Source organism: Larus michahellis, chromosome 2 (assembly GCF_964199755.1).
Source record: "Larus michahellis chromosome 2, bLarMic1.1, whole genome shotgun sequence".
Classification (NCBI taxonomy): domain Eukaryota; kingdom Metazoa; phylum Chordata; class Aves; order Charadriiformes; family Laridae; genus Larus; species Larus michahellis.
In genome coordinates, this window is record NC_133897.1 from 157,360,133 (window position 1) to 157,381,569 (window position 21,437).

Below are 21,437 nucleotides of genomic sequence, written 5' to 3' on the forward strand. Positions count from 1 at the left end.
TGAGGGAGGTGGTCCTTCCCTCTGCCCAGCCCTGCCGAGACACGGCTGGGTGCTGTGTCCAGAGCTGGGCTGTCGATACAAGAGAGACATGGACATACTGAAGGGCCATGAAGGCAATAGTTTGGAGCATCTGTCATAGGAGGAGAGGCTGAGAGAGCTGGGACTGCTCAGCCTGGGGAGGAGAAGACTCAGGGGGATCTTATTGATGTGGATAAATATCCGATGGATGGAGGGAGTAAAGAAGACAAGAGTGCAGTGACAGTATGTGGTGCCCAGTGACAGGACAAGAGGCGACAGGCACGAACTAAGACACGGGAAATTCTATTTAAACATAAGAAAAAACTTTTTTCACTGTTCAGGTGGTCCAACACCTGGGCAGGTCACGCAGAGAGGTTGTGGAGGAGTCTCCATGCCTGGAGATACTCAAAACGCATCTGGCCATGGCCCTGGGCACCCTGTGCCAGCTGCCCTGCTCTGAGCAGGAAGGGGGACAGGACAGTCCTGACGGGGGACTTCTGACTTAATGTCAAACCAACGGAGACAAGGAGGGAACAGCCCAGCGCTGTGAAGGATGGATGGGGATCAACTAAACAGGCACCATCAAAGAGTTCGGTCCTGTTTCTTTTTCTAGCAGTTTTTCTTCTGGGGCTTTCCATCTCTCACACGTGAGAGCACTGAGAAACCGGAGTGAGAGCTTCGGCATCGGGCGGCAGAGCATCAGGGGACAGGGTACAGGGAGGCAGCGCCGTGAATTTGACCCGATGGATCAGCTGCAGCATTGCGCTCCCCACTTCCCCAACACCCTGGCTGACACGACCACCAACATGTCAGACCCCCAGGTGAAAATTCACCTACTCCTGGGTTAAGGGCTTCCATAAATCCTGACCCTCACCGTGGTTTCCTGTGTATTGGCCAGCTGGCCGCTTCCCAGGCAGTTAATGCCTTGCATACCACCCAGAAGGCAGAACGTAACTCCGAAGGGGAGCTGGGCGTCTTTCCTAATAACACGAGCATGGCCCCTAGTTCTGCATACCGGCTGCTCCCCGCCTTGCTGAGACAGCTTGTCTTGGCAGGACGACAGGCACCATCCTTCCACCGCCCCCCCGTCCCTTCACCTGTTCTGCGGGGGAGCGGAGGTGGGGGGTGCCCGTGCCTGTGCATCCCGCAACGAGGACATGCAGCTCAAGGGGCTGCAAGGCGGACTAGGTCCCAGCGCAACCGCAGGGCAGACAGCGTGCTGCGCTTGTTCGAATGCTCTTTTTACATCTTTCCCCCAAACTGGTTCCTCTCTCTCACTGCATTATAAAGGGGCCTTAAAATCTGTGCTTAAGTTCCGGATAAACTGGCGCCAGTGCCCCAGTAATCCCAAAGTGCTGCACACCAACCCTGTTTTGGGGCTTAGCTGTATGAACTTTGTTTGTTTCCGTAATCTGGGAGGCTCCTTGACAGATGATGCCTGAAAACTGTACTGCATTTGCTGGTCCTCGCGCTAATTTCCCCACCATGCCCTCACGTGGCGCCCCCAACACCGCTCAGTGCCTCCCCGCCATCCTGCTGGGCAGGTTGGCAGCAGGATGTCATCAGCGTAACAGAGGGAGTGACACAGTGGGGACAGTGGCACCGCTCCAAGGGCTGAGCCACAACCCCGTGATGAATCCTGGGGCTGTGCCAGTAGCCCCAGTGCAGCAGCCGGTGCTGGGTGAAGGCTACAGGCTTGGGATCAGCACAGTGGTGGGAGCCACATCCCCCTCTGCCACAAGCTCCAGGGTCCAAGCTGGTCACGGACCAATGGAATATTATGGAACAACATTCCCCCACCATCTTTCCCACAGCGGCCTCCAGCAAGAAAATTATGCCAGGTGTAAAAGATTCCATACCAAGACTAAAAGTTACGTGAATAAACACCTTGCCCCTAACATTAGTCATGTTACAGTTGCACTGGAAGAAATATTTATGACTTTAAGTAGCAGGACGGGACTTTTCAGCTATGGATATTTAATTATTTTTCTGTCCTCTATAGAGCAAAATTAACTTTGTATACAGAGGCAGACACCAAACTTCTTTTCAATGCGTATTCACTCTCACTAATGGTTCTTTGGACATCACGAAGAAATTCTTTACTGTGAGGGTGGTGAGACACTGGAACAGGTTGCCCAGAGAAGCTGTGAATGCCCCATCCCTGGAAGTGTTCAAGGCCAGGCTGGATGGGGCTTTGAGCAGCCTGGTCTAGTGGGAGGTGTCCCTGCCCATGGCAGGGGGTTGGAACTAGGTGATCTTTAAGGTCCCTTCCAACCCAAACCATTCTGTGATTCTCTTAAGAGGAAAATCGATAGTTTGGAATCCTCAGTCCTGGCCAACTATCCAACACCTTTATTTCCAATTGCATCATTCATTTGTGATAGAAAAGTCAAACTTCCACAAATAGTTCTTCAGAACAAAAAACCTAAATGATTTATACATAAACAATTACATACAGCGTTTATAATGCGCAGTACAAAATGTACACTGTTTGGATGAGATACAAATTGCATATTCATGCCAAGATCTAAACAAGCGTTAATTATCTAGACTAGTGCTGATGGTTACATTTCATAGAGACAGTTGTAGGTCCTGCCTTAAAGCACAGAAAAGATACTTGTCTCATCCTCAGTCCCCGACTCCCCGTTTCAGGTTTCGGGGAAAGATTTGGTCCTTCTCCGTACTCACAGAACAGTTCGGAATTCATCAAAAATGAAGCTTGGCACGTGTGCTTCAACAACCTGAAGTAAACAGGAAGGCATGGTGAGGTATTTTCTTCATTATTCATTCCTATCCTCTATTCATCCATTAACAAGCATATCTAATTATGAATCAAGTACACAACGCTATTGACCTGAACCACCCCGGCTTTAGGATGTGCTCCTGGATGTGTCCGTGCTTGGGGAAGGGCGGAAGGAAGGGCGGAAGGAAGGGCAGGCAGCACCAGAGAGATCAGGTGTAAGACTGACATGGCCACTTTCTACTACATTGCAGCGTGGGCTGGCAAAAAGAGGGAAACAGGAAGAATCCCTCTCTTTTAGCTGTGCGTATTAGCTGGGAAACGGCTTATTCAAGAATCACTGAGGTACAGCCTAGAGCAAAGGGGATTATGACTTATTTTTAATACTACTTATAAATAACATGTCATCTTCAAATGCAGTTAAGTTGCATTTAACCCTAAAATAAACTCCCTACGAGCCCAGACTTTCAGAACTCCCCTTGCATGTGCAATAAAGCAGCTGCCCGGGAAGCCACGCTTTGGCAGGAAGGGAAGGAACTCGACTGGAGCTGGTTGGAACTAGATGATCTTTGAGGTCCCTTCCAATCCAAACCATTATTGGATTCTATGGTTTTTCCCCAAAATTTATACTTGCTAATTAACTTTTCGACCTGCATTTAGAATACTGCTACTTATTATTACTTAATTCTGCAACATCTCAGAACTTCTATTCGTTTCTTCCCTTCCCAAAAGCCCCCCAGTAACGTACGTGCTCTCTGAAAATTAAATGCAACAGACTCTTCTTAAATCTGCACAAAACTGAAATCCTTTCTATATTTTGTGTACCTTTTGTATTTTCTAGAAATTTTTTTCCATAAGGATATTATGACTAGTATAGGGAGTTATACAAAGTGTGCAAGTGACACAATTTGTAGTTCATACAGGGTACAGCGTTCATTATGACCCGTTCCTATCAGGTAACAGATTTTTCATCTGTATTTCCCTTTGGCAATCTTTTCCAGAACATCTGAAAAGGCTCAATACTGCTTTTTGGACAAGGTTAACAAGTCCGGTATTTTGGATACTTGTTTACAGATGATGCCATGTTCCAGAGTAGATACGCGTGACCGAGCTGCTAGTACGTAACCATGGCATAAACCAAGATTTAGCTCATCCGGACAGGACTCCTGCTCAGTGCTATGCGCGGGAGACACGGAATTCTTTCTTACCTTTCTTGGTAACTTTGTGTAGCGAATGTAATCTTCCAGGAACATGAGGGCACCCACTACATCGGCAGGCATTTCTGGTATCTTCTGGCTAAAATTAAACCACCGTGAAGATCATACTTTTACTAGCCGATCAGTTATTTGGATAAAATTACATGAAAATGCCAGCCTTCAAATAACACCGTTTCCACTAGGTACCATGTGATTCCATTACAGAAGTAAATAGTATTTTCATCTTATATTTAGTCAAATATTTTGTTATTATTATGTCAAATATACTCTGCTAGAAAAATATATTGAAAAGGCAGTGATAATACTACTGAAGCCCCCTTCACAGATGTGACACTTAGGGAAAAACTAACACGTGGGTACCTTGTGCACTGTTCCATCGTTGAACGAATAAACTGACCGATCAGTGCCAGAAATTGTTCTGTGTATCTTGAGTGAAACTGTTTCAGCAGGGTAAGGAGACCCAGAACTAAAGGAAGCCAGTCAATTTGATCAGCTGGCCGCTTGCACACCACTCCTGCACAGAAAAAAAACCCAAACCAACACATGTTTATACATCAGAACACATTCTTTATAGCAGAGGCAAATTTACATCAATACTCTCATGAGTTTTTTTGCTGTGCCTCTCCTTAGAATCATAGAATTGCTGAGGTTGGAAGGGACCTTTAAGATCATCGAGTCCAACCTTTAACCTACCCTGACAAAAGCCACTTCTAAACCATGTCCCTCAGTGCCCCATCTACCCTTTTTTTAAACACCTCCAGGGATGGTGAATCCACCACCTCCCTGGGCAGCCTATTCCAATGTTTAATAACCCTTTCAGTGAAAAAATGTTTCCTAATATCCAATCTAAACCTCCCCTGACATAACTTGAACCCGTTTCCTCTTGTCTTATCACTTGTCACCAGGGAGAAGAGGTCAGCCCCCATCTCTCTACAACCTCCTTTCAGGTAGTTGTAGAGGGGGATAATGTCTCCCCTCAGCCTCCTCTTCTCCAGGCTGAACAACCCCAGCTCCCTCAGTCATTCCTCAAGTCCGTCTGCTTGGTCACACATAAAAATTAAAAACTAATGTAACAGCTGCATTTCTTCCATAGCAAACGGCTTAATGACATTAACTAAGGCATGGGACAGAATGAGAAAGTCAAGAGTTTGGATTCCGATTCCTACTCCATTGTATTTGGCTTCAATATTATAACAAACCTGCCTGGAGATGATGGCCCAAAGTCAGAAACAGAGTATTTTCTATGCAGATAATTTTACTGTCTTCTCTACAGATAACTTCACATAGGTTTTCATTAGATTTATAAACAACTAATGAAACAACTAAAGATTTAGAAACAACTTATACAATACCTAAGTTTCTGTTGTACTGAAGTTTCGGAAACTGGGAAATGAGAAATAGGAAGTTGACAGTGGGAAAATACGGCAGACGTTTTGTTGTTATGTAGATCTGAGTGGGGGAAAAAAAAAAAAAAAAAAAAAAAGAGGAACACAGTTCTTCCATGTCCTAATTTTTTTTCTTCAGTTAATTATCAATAAAATAGAAAAAGGAAACTGTACCAAGCAATGGAATGTAAGCCTGACCTTATTTAATGGATTGTGAATGCCAGCTGCTTCCAGATAAGCTGTGATTTCATACAAAAGAGTGTTGTCTTCTTTAGGATAAGGTAGTGATGGGTTCTGATAATGTGCTTCAATGTCAGCCAGTATTGCTCTGCAAGGAAAAGAAATTGACTATATTAAACACTTAATTTAAATTACCCTCAAATAAACCTTACACAATGCCACATCATATTAGTTTAAAGACATTCATAGGCACAAAACCTGTGTATGTTTACAAGCAAGAGTAAACCACCTTTTTTGGAGTATCTTTTTACAAACCTATTTGTTTCAAAAATCACCACCACACATTTTCACTGTTCTTACTTCTCATCCAAAGATGACCTCAAATCCAGGTATAACCAAACACAATTAGAAGCTGCACTGTCCACTGGCATGTTCATACAAATTACTTGCCAAGTTATTTATTTTTAATGTTTCTGTTTGGTTCGAATTCAAACACTCATCAACAAAACCCTGAATACAATCAGATTCCACATTTTGCCGTAATTTAGACTTTAAGGATTGCCGGGTCGATAGCAACTACATCGCAGTAATACAAGCAGCTCTTCAGCACATTTTGCTTCTTACTTATTGAGATTTTCCAAAGCAGCAGCCAAATGCTTGGAGTCAAACCTGCAGGAATAATTTAATTCGTTGGTAATCTGTCGTCTTAAAATCTGCATCTGACCAACCTGTTGAAGCAAACAAACAAAAAGAGGGTGGGGTGTTACACTGAACGCAATGAGGGAAGAGTAAAATCAAACTAAGGAAAAACTTAATCAGTAAGAATTTACTGTTGAATAGATGACACAAAGTCCTCATTACACCTAACGGCCTTCATAGGGCTGCCCAGAGCAGGGACGTATGCAGTGGCCGGAGCTATTTCTTCATTTTGGTAAGAGGGCAGCGATTCAGCCTGCCCACAGTCAGAGCAGACAGACCCCAACCGCGCAGTTCAAAGGGGAGGAGCAGTCACAGCACTCGAGATTTACACGCAGTTCACGGTAGCAAATACAGGCAGCGTGAAACGGGCACTAAAAAGGTAAGAGGTATAAAAGCCCAGTCACTTGCTTGTTTTTCAATGGTCAGTGAAAATGCTTGTACTCTTTTCCCCACCTCCCCCTAAACCTTAGGGTCAGCAGTGGGACAATAACCAGGGAGGGTTGTTGCAGTCAGCCTTCCCCTTCCTTCCCTGACCCTTCCTCTTCTCTTCAGTGACACAAACAAACATTCACACCACTCTGAAATTCAAACACTGGTTGCAAAACATCATTACAAAGACAAGAGAGAGCCATGCTAATGGGGCAGCTTGTTTACAGCTTCGGCAGGGTAGGCTGCCTTCTGTGCGAAAAAGGCAAGTTCAGGAAATGCTACTGCTCCAATCTTCAGCCTTAAGTACGTTCAGTTCACAAGGCACAGCGTGAGTCTCAGAGCTCCTGATGCTGAGCACTAACTCAGTTTTCCCAGATCACACCTCTAGAGCCAGACTCCATTTTTAGCGAACTATTACATATGAATCTCAGTGCTAAGCGCTTTGTGGAGTGTGAATTGTCCATACAAATGAACCTCAGGACCTCTTGCAAATCCAGGCCTGCTTCACTTGTGTTACAGAATTCCATATTCTGTATTATTCCAAAATAAGCAGATTAAAGTATATAACCAAAGAGTCCAGAGTGAATTCTATGTATCCCTAAGTCACGTAAACCAACCTTCATTATGGAGTCTAAATACGCTGTCCAGATCTTCTGAGTTTTTGCAATTGCCGCAGAATAAACCTTGTTTGAATTTGCTGAGAAAAGAAAAAGGGTGAAGCATTAAAAAAACCCAAAAAACCAAACAAGTAAGAAGAGAAATAAATGCAAGTGTACAAAGACAATGGCTTTCTTCCATCTTAAGCAGTAAGTGCTTACCTATAATTCCTTTGAGAGGACTGACAGCATTCATAAGTGCTTTTAAGGTATCCTGTACAGTCCTGTCACGCAATATATTTTTCTGAAACATACTGAGGAAATTCTAAATAAAAGGAAGAAACAAGTAAGTAAAGTTCTCACACGTACTCTGTGCTTAATCTTGGTGGTACAAGAGCCACATTTTTAACAGCAGGGAAAAAATATTTCCACAGATGAAGAGTTGAGGAATTTTGTGGTTAGACTTTGTGCTTTCCTGAGTTATGCTAATCAGTGTTAGGACAATTAGCAGATCCGCCTCATCAATATGTAATACCAACTGTATACAACTACTAATTCAATTTTTGAGGAAGAACTGTCTTCATCAATGCTTGTTTTCCTTAAAATTTTTAACCAGGCTATGACTGGCTTCTTCTCGGAAAACAAAAACACTTGGTTACACATGGAGGTATTAGGGGAAAAGTCATTCCATAGAACTGACACCTTATTTATATCATGGTAGACTCAAACAATCTAAATCTTTGTTGATATCTAGACAGAAAAATGGAAGTTGACTCGAGATCAGCATTTGAGTATACGCAGTATACACCTTCAAAAAACATTCCTTGCAAACCACTGTTTAATGTAACGCATAACATTGCATTACACAGCCCATTTATTCAAAAGTGCCAACTTTCATAATTGTATCTGTAACCAAAATTCTTACCTTTGGCTTTGAACACACATTTTTCAAATGTTTTTCATTTCAATTTACCATTTAAAAAATTAACAGCTTTTTTATTTCACTAGAAGTTATTATACAATAGAAGCATTGTGACCTTGAGAAACCAAAGTTCAAAAATTACCTGCAGTTCCTTTACAATCATGAAACACAGCAGCCGGTCTAAACCATTGAGACCAAAGGTGCCTAAAGTATCTTGGATCTCTGAGAAGAGACGACTATTGGTTACTTCCTGATGAGTTTTGATATCATACCAAGTGTTCATTTGGTCAATGTAACACGTGATTCTGAGGGAAAATTAAACAAACAAATACTTCAGAATAAGCTGCAGGTAGGTGCTGTGATAATCTGAGTAAGGACTCATTCAGGAAGAGATTAGAAAGACTCTGTAGGTATCTCAGGTGACGTTTACTTGGTCCTCTCTCCGCAATGGTTTTGTCACCCTTCCCTGGTTTCTCTCTTTTCCATTTGTGTGACACATTGTTTTCTTTCTTAGACTAAAACCATAACTTTTCTGGACTAATATTTAAAATGTACAGGATGGATTGGGTAAATTCGGTTTTAGATAAGGATGGTGATATGACAGCTAAGGAAAAACTTTGGTTTATATTTTGTTTGTATATGGTGGAATTGCAGCATTCCAATGCATGGTGCTGCAATACAAGCTTGTCACACACAGTACTTACTTTGGGTCTGTGATCCTCAGGATTTCTCTACAAAGCCGACCAATAAATGTTACAGATTCATCCACAGGTGTGAATTTTGGTATAGGAATATGAGTAGACTGGTATATGCTTTGCCAGTCTTGAATCTGAAAAATAAGTTTTAGAGTTATTTGCAGTGTTACCATTGCATGTTTTTAATTCGCTTAGAAATTTTATTCCTTTTGTTTAATTTAGAAGTAGTACATTGCAAAACAATATTGTAAATTACGCACTGCAGAATGCTATGAAAACAGAACAAAGCAAAGAGAAGAATTAATCTTATGACAAAGAGCAACTAGAAGATGTGTGGAGGTTGAGAGAACTACCTACAATCCTGGTAAGAATTCCATCTGCTCCTTTCTGCAGTAAGACTAACCACCATTTTGTTAGCTAAATTTAAGATCTATTCACTCTACCACTTGTGAAATACCACAAAACTGGTAACTACTGCAATCTTTCTAAGCCTGCATTCTGATGGCTAACAACAGATACAGAGAGGACTATTGTGATTCCACAGTTATTTTCTGTTTTCTTTGAAAAAGGCGGCGGCTATTGTTCACTGGCAAGATATATGAGAATATTCTGTTTGGGGCGCTTTGCTCTTCTTAAGTACAGCTAATGCAGTGGGGATGCTGAAATCACTCAGAAAAAACTGGGGACATGTTTTACACGGCGGTTAGCACAGCAGGGACTGCACAATGGGGTATACACGTTCCATCCGTCACAAGCTTTAACATCCAAATATAAAGACATTTATCAACTTTCTACTTGTTCTTGACTAGCACCTTTGTTCTTAGGAAGTTATTGCACTCCTGTTCCACATTGTAGTTAATAATACGAGACACTTCCTCTTGCCAAATTTTTAAGCCATATATGTTGACATAATCCTGGATATATTCAAATGATCGATGGAACCCATCCATTGTAGCTGCCATTTCTTTCAGTTTGGGCATCAGCTCGCTTGGCTAAAGATGAAAAAAAAACAGAAAAAAAGATAAAAACAAAACGGTGAAGAGGTTGAATACAAAGAGAACGTAAAAGGCTTCTAAATGCCTTTACATGACAACCTCTAGAGGATTTCACTGTGCTACAGCCAAAACTAAAAAGCACTGGAAAATTTATCAAAGGTTGGTTGATATCTGAAGTAATTCTTCTTACTAAATATTTTTCCCCTCTGCTTTTAACGTTTATTTAGGCTTCAATAGCACTATTGATTGATCTGGGAGACAGACTCAAGAATCTGGACAGGATCAAAACAAGGAGTGGCACTCCTTATTCTATCATTGCCTTTCTATGTTTACACGGTTCATACATGTCATCTGTTGTCATAAGTCATCACAAAGACAGAACTGTGAACTCAGAATTGATGGGACACTTGTCAGTAGAATAAAAATACATTTTTGAATTCTATGTACTCTTAACAATTTATAAACTCACTTTAACATCAAATACGGCATTCCAAATAACCTTTAGGAAGTTCAAAAAGTGTACTTTTTTTATAAAAAGGAAATCTGTACAGAAAAGTAGAAATTATTTTCTAGAAGGTGGTATAATAAAAGAGGTCCCAGCAATCCCAAGATACATAAAAAAATCAAATCAAATCAAGCTATTACACACCTTGGCTCTAGGATTAAAGATGAGTCCCCTGTGAAGAGCTAGAGCTACCCGTTTTACTAGCTCCTTCCTTATTCCATCCTCTAGTAACTGTTTTGGGTCCACCTAAGTAAAAGAAACATTTTTTTCTTAAAGTCAGAAAGGTATAAAAAACCATAATGGATTTCGTTTGTACCAAAAAAGACATTAAGTACTTATGATGTAATACGAAAGCAGTGCTAACAGATGCACTTTCCCAGCAGTGCCTGTCCAAAGAATAAATATTTATTACTTCCACCCAATATAAATGATTCCTTTAAGTTGAATTGCAAAGGTTTGTAGATCCCATATTCGACCTCTGTTAATGATCTACTGAGAATGTTGTACAGTTATAAAAAGCCAGAATGCATTAAGAAGCGCATATGTCTTTAAGAATGCTTGCTCCTGAAGTCCTGAAAGAGGTATCTTAATGTAGGAAGAGCACTCTTTGCCAATGGAAGAAACAGCTCTTTAGAAAAGCTTGCAGTCATTTCTCCAGTAGAATTTAAAACAGTATCAATTAAGGTTGATGATTCTATGTACAAGGAGAACCGTGAGTTCTTAACAACCTTAAATAATACTTATCTGGATGCCATGTAAGGCATCACCGTTTGGAAATTTGTATGCAAACTTATTTTTTCTTGTCTTTTTATCTTTCCTCAAGGTCTTGCTTATTGTGCTGAAATATCTGTGCTACAGTGCTAATTGCCGCCAAATGACTTTTCCCTACTGGAACAATGAAACATTACCTTGATGATACCAACTAAAGTAGTTTTCATCATAAGGATTCCTTCAGTGAAGATTGAAATAGCGTGGGTTAGCTTAGCAACCTTTAACAGAAAGAGAAAATACAATGTGTTGAAGTCTTTCAATGGATTAAAATAATTACTCTAAAAAGACATACATCTTTCCCAGTGGTAGCTTCCTATTTTGAAGTCATCTGCACTGATACATTTTCAATTTGACATCTTGTTCTAGACTTACTTACAGTACAATAATAATCTTTCTTTTAATTAGATCAATATAGGTGTGTCACCAGTAGAAAAGGACAGGTACCTCTCAGAGGCTTTAGAGAGATTATGGGAGGAAAGACCTAGCCGGCTATATCACATGTACAAAACATCATGGACAGAACTCTGACTTGGTCCCTTTGAGCAGGCTAGGGGCATAGATTAAAGTGATTATTCCATAATAAAACCTGCTGCCAGCAATAAAACCACTTTAATATTTCCACTGATTTGATAAAGTAGCACATTCGCTTAAGTTCTAAATAATTAGTTGAGCACCCTTAAGCTCACAGTTCAGACAAGCCAATCTTTAAGACACTTATGATATAGAACAGAGACAACCCAGCTCAGCCTTAAAATTCTACAGCAATCAAAAGCGAAAAGCTTTTGTGTAAGGTAAGTAGTTTCCCCTCTGCCTCCTCAGAATAAAAGAAATATTACGGAATACTGCTGCCTCCTCCACCCCTGCCCCCACACAAAATAAACCCATTTTCCAAAGTTTAATGAGGGAGTCTAAACCTAGCATTCAGGTCTGAACATCAGCTTAATCAGAGACCACAGCTTGTTTGTATAAAACACCTAACAAGTAAGCACTTTGACAAAAACTGCTGCACAAAGCTGGCATCTTAACTGATAATTGGAGATATATTCTTTGAGGGAAAGAGTTACTGGTCTACTTAGGTTTTGCTCCTCATCTCCCTCTATTAAAAATAAAACCAAGTAATTTTAATGTTTGCTCACTCTTACAGACTGTTAACAGTGCAGGAAAAAACCCACAGACAAAAAGCCAATGAGCAACAGCAGCTTTATCTGATCAAACCCACGTGCCTCTACCCTGTCTTCACATTTGAGGGCAGCAAAAAGCTTAACCCTGCTGGCCTATTCAGTCTTCAACCTCCTCCTCCTCCTGGGACAAGCATTCCAAAGGTGGAATGTAGAGGGCTTCATTTCAGATTCAGGTTTTTAGGGTTTCCCCTTACCCCCCCTAAATAAATCAAAAAAAATCTTTACCCTCATTTATAAATATATTTAGTTTTCCTCCCCTTTCCTACAAGATCAAGAACTGAAACTTTTACAATCAGAAGAGCAAAAGTTACTCATCTATCCTGAGGAAGCCTAAGGTATACTCACAATAACACCAGCCAATTTTAATCCTTAATTAGTCAGAAAATCCAACTTCACTGTTAAACTCCATGGAACTGTACCAATTTAAACTTAGGTTGAAGTTAGCCACCTATACGGTATACTTTTTCAGAATTTCCTATTTTAACTGCACCTCGTATCTTGGTCCAAGTTGAGCATAATCTCGTAGCTTGTCCTTATCAAGGCGAGTAGGCACTTCAATAATATCATGAGTCTGAAGCTTTATAATTTTGAGAAGAGATGTAAACATGCTTTCTGGAATTATCTGCAGAACCTTTGTAAATGACCGAAGAAAATGAACACAGTCAATATATTCTCATTAAACAAAAAATATCTTCAATTAAGAAAAAGTAATTAGAGAACAAGACAACTGAGCTTCTTCAAATGCTTACCTTTCTTACATAGGAAACCAACTCGCCAGAATAATACTGTGATACACTGAGAAGATCGGGACTGTTTGCTTGATTGATGCGGAGAAGTGGCAAGTCAAGAGCAGAAGCAAGCTAGAAATAAAGTCAACATTTTAACTTCATGTGTCTGTTTTTCCAAGATAAATTACGTGCTTGAATTCTCTTGCTCAGGCTCTTAACCTACAACTCAAAGCACTAGATTCTTCCTAAAGAGCAGTGTTACAACAGCAGGTTTGCCAAGTGCAATTAAAAAAAATAATTGTTAAAAGTCAAAAAAGTCCAACAGGCTGTAATACTACATTACCCTTAATAATTTTTTTTAAATCTTAACAGTTGCATGAGATATCTTTTTTATTGTAGTTTTACACTCTCCCTCATGCTATTTCCCATTCTTCTCTCTACAGAAAATAGTATTTTCATCTGATACCAGATCTTCATCATGACAGACAAAGGGCATAGCCAACATAACTTGTAATTCCTTCAGCCTCCTCTGATACATATGCAGAGGATCCCAGCTATGCACCAATGGCTCCAGCAAATACCTGTAATAAGTAGAAGCCGGATGATGAGACTTATTTGCCTAACAAAAGCAATGTAACTTGTTGCATAAAAACCCTACATAACTTGGGTTTTATTTTCTTTAAAACTAACGTGGAGTTCATTTAGTAGAGTACAAAAAATCTGGACATAGAAAACGCTGGTAAAAGGAAGTTTTGACTCTTTTGTGACTTCACAGCCTTAAGGCTTATTTAACAAATGCCTTGGTTGACCTGCAGTGTTCAAGTACATTCACAGCTGTTCATACTTACCTTTAGGAAAGTGGCTCTGAGTTTAGTTACCATAGATGGACTGACTCTGATGCTTTCCTGCATAATAGATGTAAAGCTGGGGTAGGAAACAAACAAAACAAATCAGCTTCTTCCCCTGAAACTCTTATTTTCAACAGTTAAATCATATGCCACTAGCACCAGTGTAATCTAGAAATGGCACAGGAGATCACGAAAGAATTTCACTAAAGGAGGATTTTGGTCTGAAGAGATATTGGTTAGAAAAAAATCTATATGATAAAGGGTAGGTGGGGCAAAAGAAGAGGGCATCAGGGAGCGTTAACAATCAAGGTAACGAACTAGCAGCTTTGCAAAATCACATGATGGAAAACGGAGTTCTCTAACATTTGTCTTTCCTTGTTTGTTTTTGGTTGAAATAGGAACTCCAGTATTTTGGAGAACACTTAACTAGACTAAACGCTTGAGGCAGAAGCTTAAAGAAATTGTTATAGTTAGAAGAGGACAGACAGTAAAAAGTTACGCTATCACTTAACCTGCAGCTAACAACATGACAAGGATGGCTGTTAACTCTTATTCAAGTTGATGAGAGTTAAATATACTCATACTCAACAACTCATAGAACGAGGTTTCAGGATTGTTTTCAAATTGGAAAGCTTACAGCATTAATAATATTTATGCATGTTATTTCCCACAAGTTTTGCAAATGATGACTGACTTGGAAGGAAAAGCTCCTGCTGAGATACCTGTCAATTAATTGCCAAGCATAAGAAAGATCGCCAACTATCTGCATGGTGATCAAGACCTCTTCTTTAATGTTGATAGTTCGGATCATCTGATGGAGAAATTTGCGGGTGTCAGCCAGAAACTGGCAAACTTGCAGGTTAGTTTCCAGCTGGTGAAACTCTTGGACCTATATTTTAAAAAACAAACAAACAAACCAACCCCATAAAACAATTACTTTTTTTTTTTCTATTTAACAAAAAGCGATACAAATAGAATCAGTAAACTGACATATTTCTTCAGGATGTTACTACAGTAAGATACTTAACAAATCCTGGCCTACTTTAGAGTGGCTTAAATAATAAATTTCACAAAGTTACTCGAGGAGGTGTACTGTGAAACACCATACTGAGTATTCTTTTATATCCTGGAAGTAGAAGAAATGTACACAAACCAAATCTGGATATTTTTATTCTGCCTTTCAAATCACCCTCTCTAGATTCAAATGAATTTACTTTCAGGATTTCTAATAAAATGAGTCATGTTGCCAAATAATGTTTAACACAATTCGTTTCTTCAAAAAAAACATACTAACCCTACTAACCCACGTGGCGTGATTTTTCATGCTATATCCCTTATCTTAAAAATCACAAGGTCTATAAGCAAGTCCTTCTGATTGTATATATAAAACTGCAAAAATCTAAAGGCTTAAATTACTGTTAAAACGCAGATCTGTTTTGTTACTCATCTATTGGAAGTCAGTGCCTGTGTATCAAATGCTATTTTTCAAAAGGATGAGGTCATTTATCTCAAAATTTCTTGCCCTACCTCCTCCAGTGCTTGTATCAGCTGCACAGTTTTTCTGCCTGCTGCAGTGGAATCGTCATAGTTTAGAGACATTATTTGCTTGGAGATTTCTCTGAACCAAGCCTGAAGATTTTCTATGTAAGAACAGGAAAAAATTTAATCAAATCTTTGCATGTATGATAAGCAACAAAGACACAGGGAACTTGCTAGTAAAAAGAAACAAGCTATACATGTAGGAGATTATTTTAAAAGTTTTCATCTTACTCTTATATTCCTAGTCTTTTCAACATGTAGACTTGTAAAATGGCAACTGCTCAGGTAAGTTTCACATACAATATTAAAAAAAACCCCACTTACCAACACAAATGGCATTATAAAATCTATACAAAGATGATAAAGCCCTTTAAATCATAAATTTTTGTTTCATGAACTGTTTTACAATGTTAATTGCCTTGGTAGTGGCAATCTCTACGTTTCAGTTACAAGTCTGATGACATGAAAAAGATAAAGGGAAATATTTCAGTAAGGTAATTCTGCTTTTAAGTGGTAGTAGGTGGAAAAATTGCCTGTATTTTAAGTTTTATGGGTTTGGATTGATCACAAACGTTGCCCTTAAACTGATGCTTTATGCAGTGCTCCCGATCAAATAAGAGAGTGATTTACAATTCTTATTCTTACACCAGTTCAAGAAAAAAAAAATAAAAAAGATATTTCAAAAAACAGCAAGAAATTTGGAAAGAAACACAGATTCAACACTTTTAAGTCCTTGGGAAACTTGGAGAATACCACTTATGCAGACAAGAAGTAAGAGAAGGTTTGAAAAAATGCTGATACAGCCAAAATCCAGGTTACAATTAGGGAAAGAATGAGAGGAAAGGTTAAATCATCCCCATATTTAATGGGAATGATCTTCACACTCCTTTGTACATGGAACACGTCAATGTGAACTCCATTATACATAGAAAACCATATTGGCATTTCATAGTCTTACCTGGCATATCTAAATAAAGTGATAAAAATATTTTTAAAAATAGGGCCATCTAATTATTAGGTACCTAAATATATGGCTTACATATGGAATATATGCAGAAAACCTAAACAAGACAGCATGTAAGAGACCACTGTGGCATGCGAAGGACATGAAAATTTGTCTTATTATCAGTATTAGCATCATGTATGTTCTTTTGGTATCAGCTTAGAAATAAAAAACAAAATTATCCCCCCACACACTGTTTAGTTTTTAATAATTACCATTTTTCTCCACTCTAGTAAGAGGTTTAACTCCTGAGAAGACATCAGCAAGCTCAGTCATCCTTTCAGATCCTTCTTTTTTGTAGTTCTCCCATTTTGTCTGTTTTTCTGACAGCATATGCTTGAACATCTATTGAAAAACAAAGCATTTGGTTTACAAAACTGGCAAGAACGCATGCTACAATAGATGAAATAATACTGAAAACAGATGGAACTGACTTACAGTGACTACTACGTAACTTCAAGGTCTTGCCAAAATACTAAACACAAAATTAAAACTATTAAGAAATAGAGCCAGCATGTGTAAGAGACAGACTGTAAATTCCCTGACAAGGGGCAGAAGGCCCTCCAAGCCTTCAATGGAATGCCTCAAACACTCTCAAGGAAATAAATAATGCAGGCCTGGCCTTCAAAGAACTGATAAGGCTAACAGTTCTGGCACCTGAAAGTGTGGGAGAACTGTCTTGTGAAGACCGGATAGTTCTGCCACTTGTATGGTGAGTTAGTTCTCAGTTCTCAAGGCCATTATGTCCGATAAGCGACCTTTGCTTCATTATCCGCAAAATGCTTATGAAAGTGCGCACCCCTGCACATGCTAATGAAGATTATAGAGATCATGCTAAACATGCATGACTATGGCACTCATCTCTCCACCAAAATCATGCTACACGTCACCTGGGACAAGGGAGAAACCTGGGACAAGGGAGAAACCTGGGACACGGCTGCCCTTGGCAAGGGGGGTGGACCATGCTAACTCAACAAACACAAAAGGGGGAACAAAGAAGAAACCAGAGAAGAAGGTTGTGTCTGGGAAGATTCTTCCCAAGAAAGACGACCATGCCTGGGAAGATTTTTCCAAGAAAGAAGATTTGTGCCTGGGAAGATTCCCTGAAAAAGATGCTGGAACCAGGACTGGTGATCTCTTTATCTCTGTCTTTTTCTCTGTCTTTTCCTTTCTCTGCCCCTCAGTTTCTCTTTTCTCTTAGAACTGTTAAGTAAGGGTTAGAGTTGTTAAGTAATGACCTTAAGTATGACCTTAAGTACCGCTTGCCATAAGTTGTCCTATACCTGTTGTTAAGTAACACAATGCATACCTCACCATTTGCCATAACTTGTTATATACCTAACCAATTATCATGGACTTGTTAAAACCTATACTAATAATTTTGGGAAGCTAATAAATGTTTCTATAGGGACCTTGAGATTTATCTCACCTGAGTCCGTGCGGTTGGGAGTTTACGAATCTGAAGTCATTTATCCCACCTCTTTCCTGAGAGTGGGATGTGACAGCATGATGGACATACAGTGATCAAAATTAACTGAATGTTTAAAAACAGTATGATGCAGACATTGTTGATTTGTAGTCATTTATAAAAATATCCAGCAACTTTTTTATCTTAGAGATCCTGGAAGACTTTGGTCTAATGTTGACTTATACTTCACATAGTCATCTCAGCCTATGCAGAGAAACCCAATTCTAAAAAGCATATACGTGACATTAAGCATACTCTCAACTATTTTACCAGGTTAGTACCAGAGCATTAAATGGGGAATCTTTTAGAAATGGCAGAACTTCATAAGCAGCTTATCCTCAACATACATAGGCTTTTGTCTCTGTTTAAAAGACAGCCTGAAAAAAAGAAGTACAACAGGATAAAAACTTACGCAGCTTCCTCAACAGATTTTATTATGCCTGTTATCAGGATGTTCATGCAAAATTCTGAGCAAATATAAACATATTGGGAAGAATGAAAACTGGCAATTATCGAGAAGACTGCAAAAGTCACTTCCAAGCAATAGTAGTATGTAATCTTCTACAGAAAACTCACAATTAACAAATCAAAATAATAATTCTTTATGTAAGTGGACTGTGCGGTGAGTGTACTACTACTATTCAAGTGTTCAGTTCTCTTCTGCCATTCAGGGGGAAATGATGATGGAGGGCAGCAGCACATTACCTCTTTCAAAATGAATTCAAATTGAGCTGTATCCAGGAGAAGCTGGAAAAGAATCCTGGGATTGTACTTTGAGTCTGTCAGAATTTGATCCTTTATCTGGCGGAGACGTTTGTTATTTGGATCACAAGCTGAAAACAGAAACACATTTCTCCACTGTTACAGAATTTGGCCAAGCTTTTAAATCTTTGTAAATAAACTCTTTTTTTAATAGCTTGAAAGCAAAAAACATTTTGTTCTCATGTAAGTCCCCACTTGTTCTCCATTTACATGGGTCTCACCACCCTTGTATAACCCTTCCTTAGAACAGGAAATAATTAAGGTTTCTGTGGTGCTTCAGCTGTCTTAAAACTCTTCTGTGAGCTTCTGCAAACCAAATGTGAGTTTAGCGCACCTGAGTGAGAAACCTGGAGACCAACATTTCTAAAACCATTACAGAAAAAGCACGGAGGTGTAACAGAAGCCCTCTCACATACCAAGAAGCCTCAAAGACAGCAGAAGCATTCAACGTAGAGAATGTCTAAATAGGTACATTTACAGACCAAAACTCACGTCAGAGACATTATTCAACAGTTTCATCTGAATTTCAGTTCAACAGAATAAAAACCTTGTTTTTAAACTATTAATTACTAAAATAATATGAAGTATATGTATTTTAAGTGATACAGCAGAAAAAGATAAAGTTCCCAGACATTTTCTGCAGAGTATTATTTAACAGGGTCACGATTTCTCATACTACTTTTTATATCTGTGTCTAGCTCGCAAGAATTAAAGAAATGCACATGTGCTGTTTCAGCTGAAGACTTTAGAAAACTTGTTAGCAAAAGAACAGCTCAACAATTTATTGAAAACAGTAGATGAAACTCTGCTGACTTCAACAGCAGCACACACTGAACTTCCCTTGGGATGTAACATGAAGTACCAGCATAGCAGGATTAACAGCTCTGTAACAAAAGTCTAGCATGAAGCCTTACCTGTGTCTGCAGTGTGAAGCATCAGCCAGCGGATCGCTACATTGCAGTCTCGCAGGCAATTCAACAGCTTGGGAATATTGTCCAGCACCAGCTCTTCCCTGAGACAGCCCTCTTTGAGAAACTGCTGCACCTGCGTGTGCACTCGCTCTGTGACTGCAGCGTATCTGCTTGCCTTACAATATACAAAGCTTGCATCAGTATAATATTTGTCTCAAATGGAATACATCATGTATGATGTGGCACTGACTTCCCGAGAAGTTTAAGGGGACACAGATCAAAAATGTGCTATTAAAATTATTATCATTACTAGCAGGCAATCTCATACACTGCAACTGCATGACAAAGGATGGAAGCTAAATTTTAAAGCAAAGAGCCTACACAGGAAGTGTAATGTTTCAAAAATGCAGACTTGTAAACTTCCTGTATTCACTTATGTACTTGCTAGAAATTATTCCTAAAAATTGGTACTAGTATTTCATTGCCTAATGAGAAAGAACAACAACAAAAATCTATTCCAGAATAGAAATACTTGTTGTGAATTAAATGCCAGTTCTACTTAGCAAACTTCTTCCCTAAAGACTAAGGAAAAATTTCTGCTTATATTCTCTAAGTTTACTATACAATACATAGCACAGTTCTCTCGATTAGACACTTCTGTGTGTTCTCTCCTGAGCACAGGGGTCAGATTCTAAGGAGGCATTTAGCTATCATCAGTCAACTGATTTGTTGACTGGGCAAACAATCAACCAACCCCATGTTACTCACTGTTTTTTAGGCATGGAAAAAAATGATTTAATGTAAAAAGAACTAACTGCATTGCATCATACAACATTCCAGTATCATTCTTTTAAATCAGATGCTTTTTCCAGATTATTGTTTATTTAATTTATGAGGCCCTATTTAAAACTGAGTGCCACACACTGTCAGCATAAACGCGTAACTTCTAAAACTGTTATCTATAAAAGACCAAACACTATAGTCAGCTTAAGACATGCCAATACTGAACAACAAGTTGATGAGCATCTATTAAGTTAAGTCACAACCCCGAAACTTTTAGGGGAAACAAACACTGCAAGAGCAAGTGAAACAAGCAGTGCTGTGAAGACCAGATTTTGCAACTTTGAAGTATCTTTAACTCAAAGTTATGTACTCCAAGTATTGTACTTGAATGCAACGCATGCAAGAACAAAAGACCCATGCATTACTGATGTCATATAATATACTTGAGATGCCCACACAGCTTGAATCTTGCTAAAAATAATTAACTCTGGCTTACGTACCTGCTCTTTGACATTTGAGAGATCCAGCGTGTAGTTGAGGGCGGTTTTAGCAGCTTTGTAGGGTTCCCATGCTTCTGCTAGATTTACAGTGATTCCCATGTAAATGCTAATAACCTAAGATTGGAAGCAGAAAACAAGAAGTTGTGTTTATGTTATCATTAAAGAAAAGGCATACTTTTCATTTAGCAATCTGAGTAGAAAGTGATATGCTGTGGGTATAAATATGAAAGAACTAAACTTTTTTGGTAGCTGTACTTCTTGCTCCACCACCTTTGGAAATCAAGGAGAAAGAAGACTTTGAAATAGAAGGCACACAGTTAATTAGAGGCACAGTTAATTAGAGTTCTGAAAACAAGCTGGCAGTTCTTTCACTATGTATGATCCTTGGCCTCTACGTATTTTCCCCATGAACTTACAACTTCTTTTTCATTTCCACAGTGCTTACAAGTGTTTGTAAGATAGTTGATTAAACATGGACACCTTGGTTTACTGACAGATGAAGGAAACGGAGAGCTGTGGCACTATGAGCTTTATCACACTTTTGGTCCGATATTCCTCCATC

General features: G+C 39.3%; 1 protein-coding gene across 3 annotated transcripts in view; it reads right to left on the reverse strand.

The window, feature by feature from the left end:
• Positions 1 to 2,347: 2,347 nt before the first annotated feature.
• Positions 2,348 to 21,437, reverse strand: part of WASHC5 (WASH complex subunit 5) — a 29,525-nt gene continuing 10,435 nt past the window's right edge. For 2 of the 3 annotated variants that reach the window (XM_074577815.1, XM_074577816.1), the window contains exons 8-29: positions 20,876 to 20,989; positions 19,596 to 19,767; positions 18,625 to 18,752; positions 16,667 to 16,796; positions 15,437 to 15,549; positions 14,632 to 14,798; positions 13,910 to 13,985; positions 13,083 to 13,193; positions 12,824 to 12,964; positions 11,290 to 11,370; positions 10,526 to 10,627; positions 9,694 to 9,873; positions 8,891 to 9,015; positions 8,329 to 8,491; positions 7,487 to 7,589; positions 7,286 to 7,365; positions 6,165 to 6,268; positions 5,559 to 5,688; positions 5,328 to 5,424; positions 4,336 to 4,489; positions 3,967 to 4,054; positions 2,348 to 2,759 (exon numbers count right to left, since the gene is read on the reverse strand). In XM_074577815.1, coding sequence (XP_074433916.1) covers positions 2,703 to 2,759; positions 3,967 to 4,054; positions 4,336 to 4,489; positions 5,328 to 5,424; positions 5,559 to 5,688; positions 6,165 to 6,268; positions 7,286 to 7,365; positions 7,487 to 7,589; positions 8,329 to 8,491; positions 8,891 to 9,015; positions 9,694 to 9,873; positions 10,526 to 10,627; positions 11,290 to 11,370; positions 12,824 to 12,964; positions 13,083 to 13,193; positions 13,910 to 13,985; positions 14,632 to 14,798; positions 15,437 to 15,549; positions 16,667 to 16,796; positions 18,625 to 18,752; positions 19,596 to 19,767; positions 20,876 to 20,989 — 2,616 coding nt within the window. In that variant the 3' untranslated portion in view covers positions 2,348 to 2,702. The remainder of the gene's footprint in view (positions 2,760 to 3,966; positions 4,055 to 4,335; positions 4,490 to 5,327; positions 5,425 to 5,558; positions 5,689 to 6,164; positions 6,269 to 7,285; positions 7,366 to 7,486; positions 7,590 to 8,328; positions 8,492 to 8,890; positions 9,016 to 9,693; positions 9,874 to 10,525; positions 10,628 to 11,289; positions 11,371 to 12,823; positions 12,965 to 13,082; positions 13,194 to 13,909; positions 13,986 to 14,631; positions 14,799 to 15,436; positions 15,550 to 16,666; positions 16,797 to 18,624; positions 18,753 to 19,595; positions 19,768 to 20,875; positions 20,990 to 21,437) is intronic. The other variant, XR_012585794.1, reaches the window with a different exon arrangement.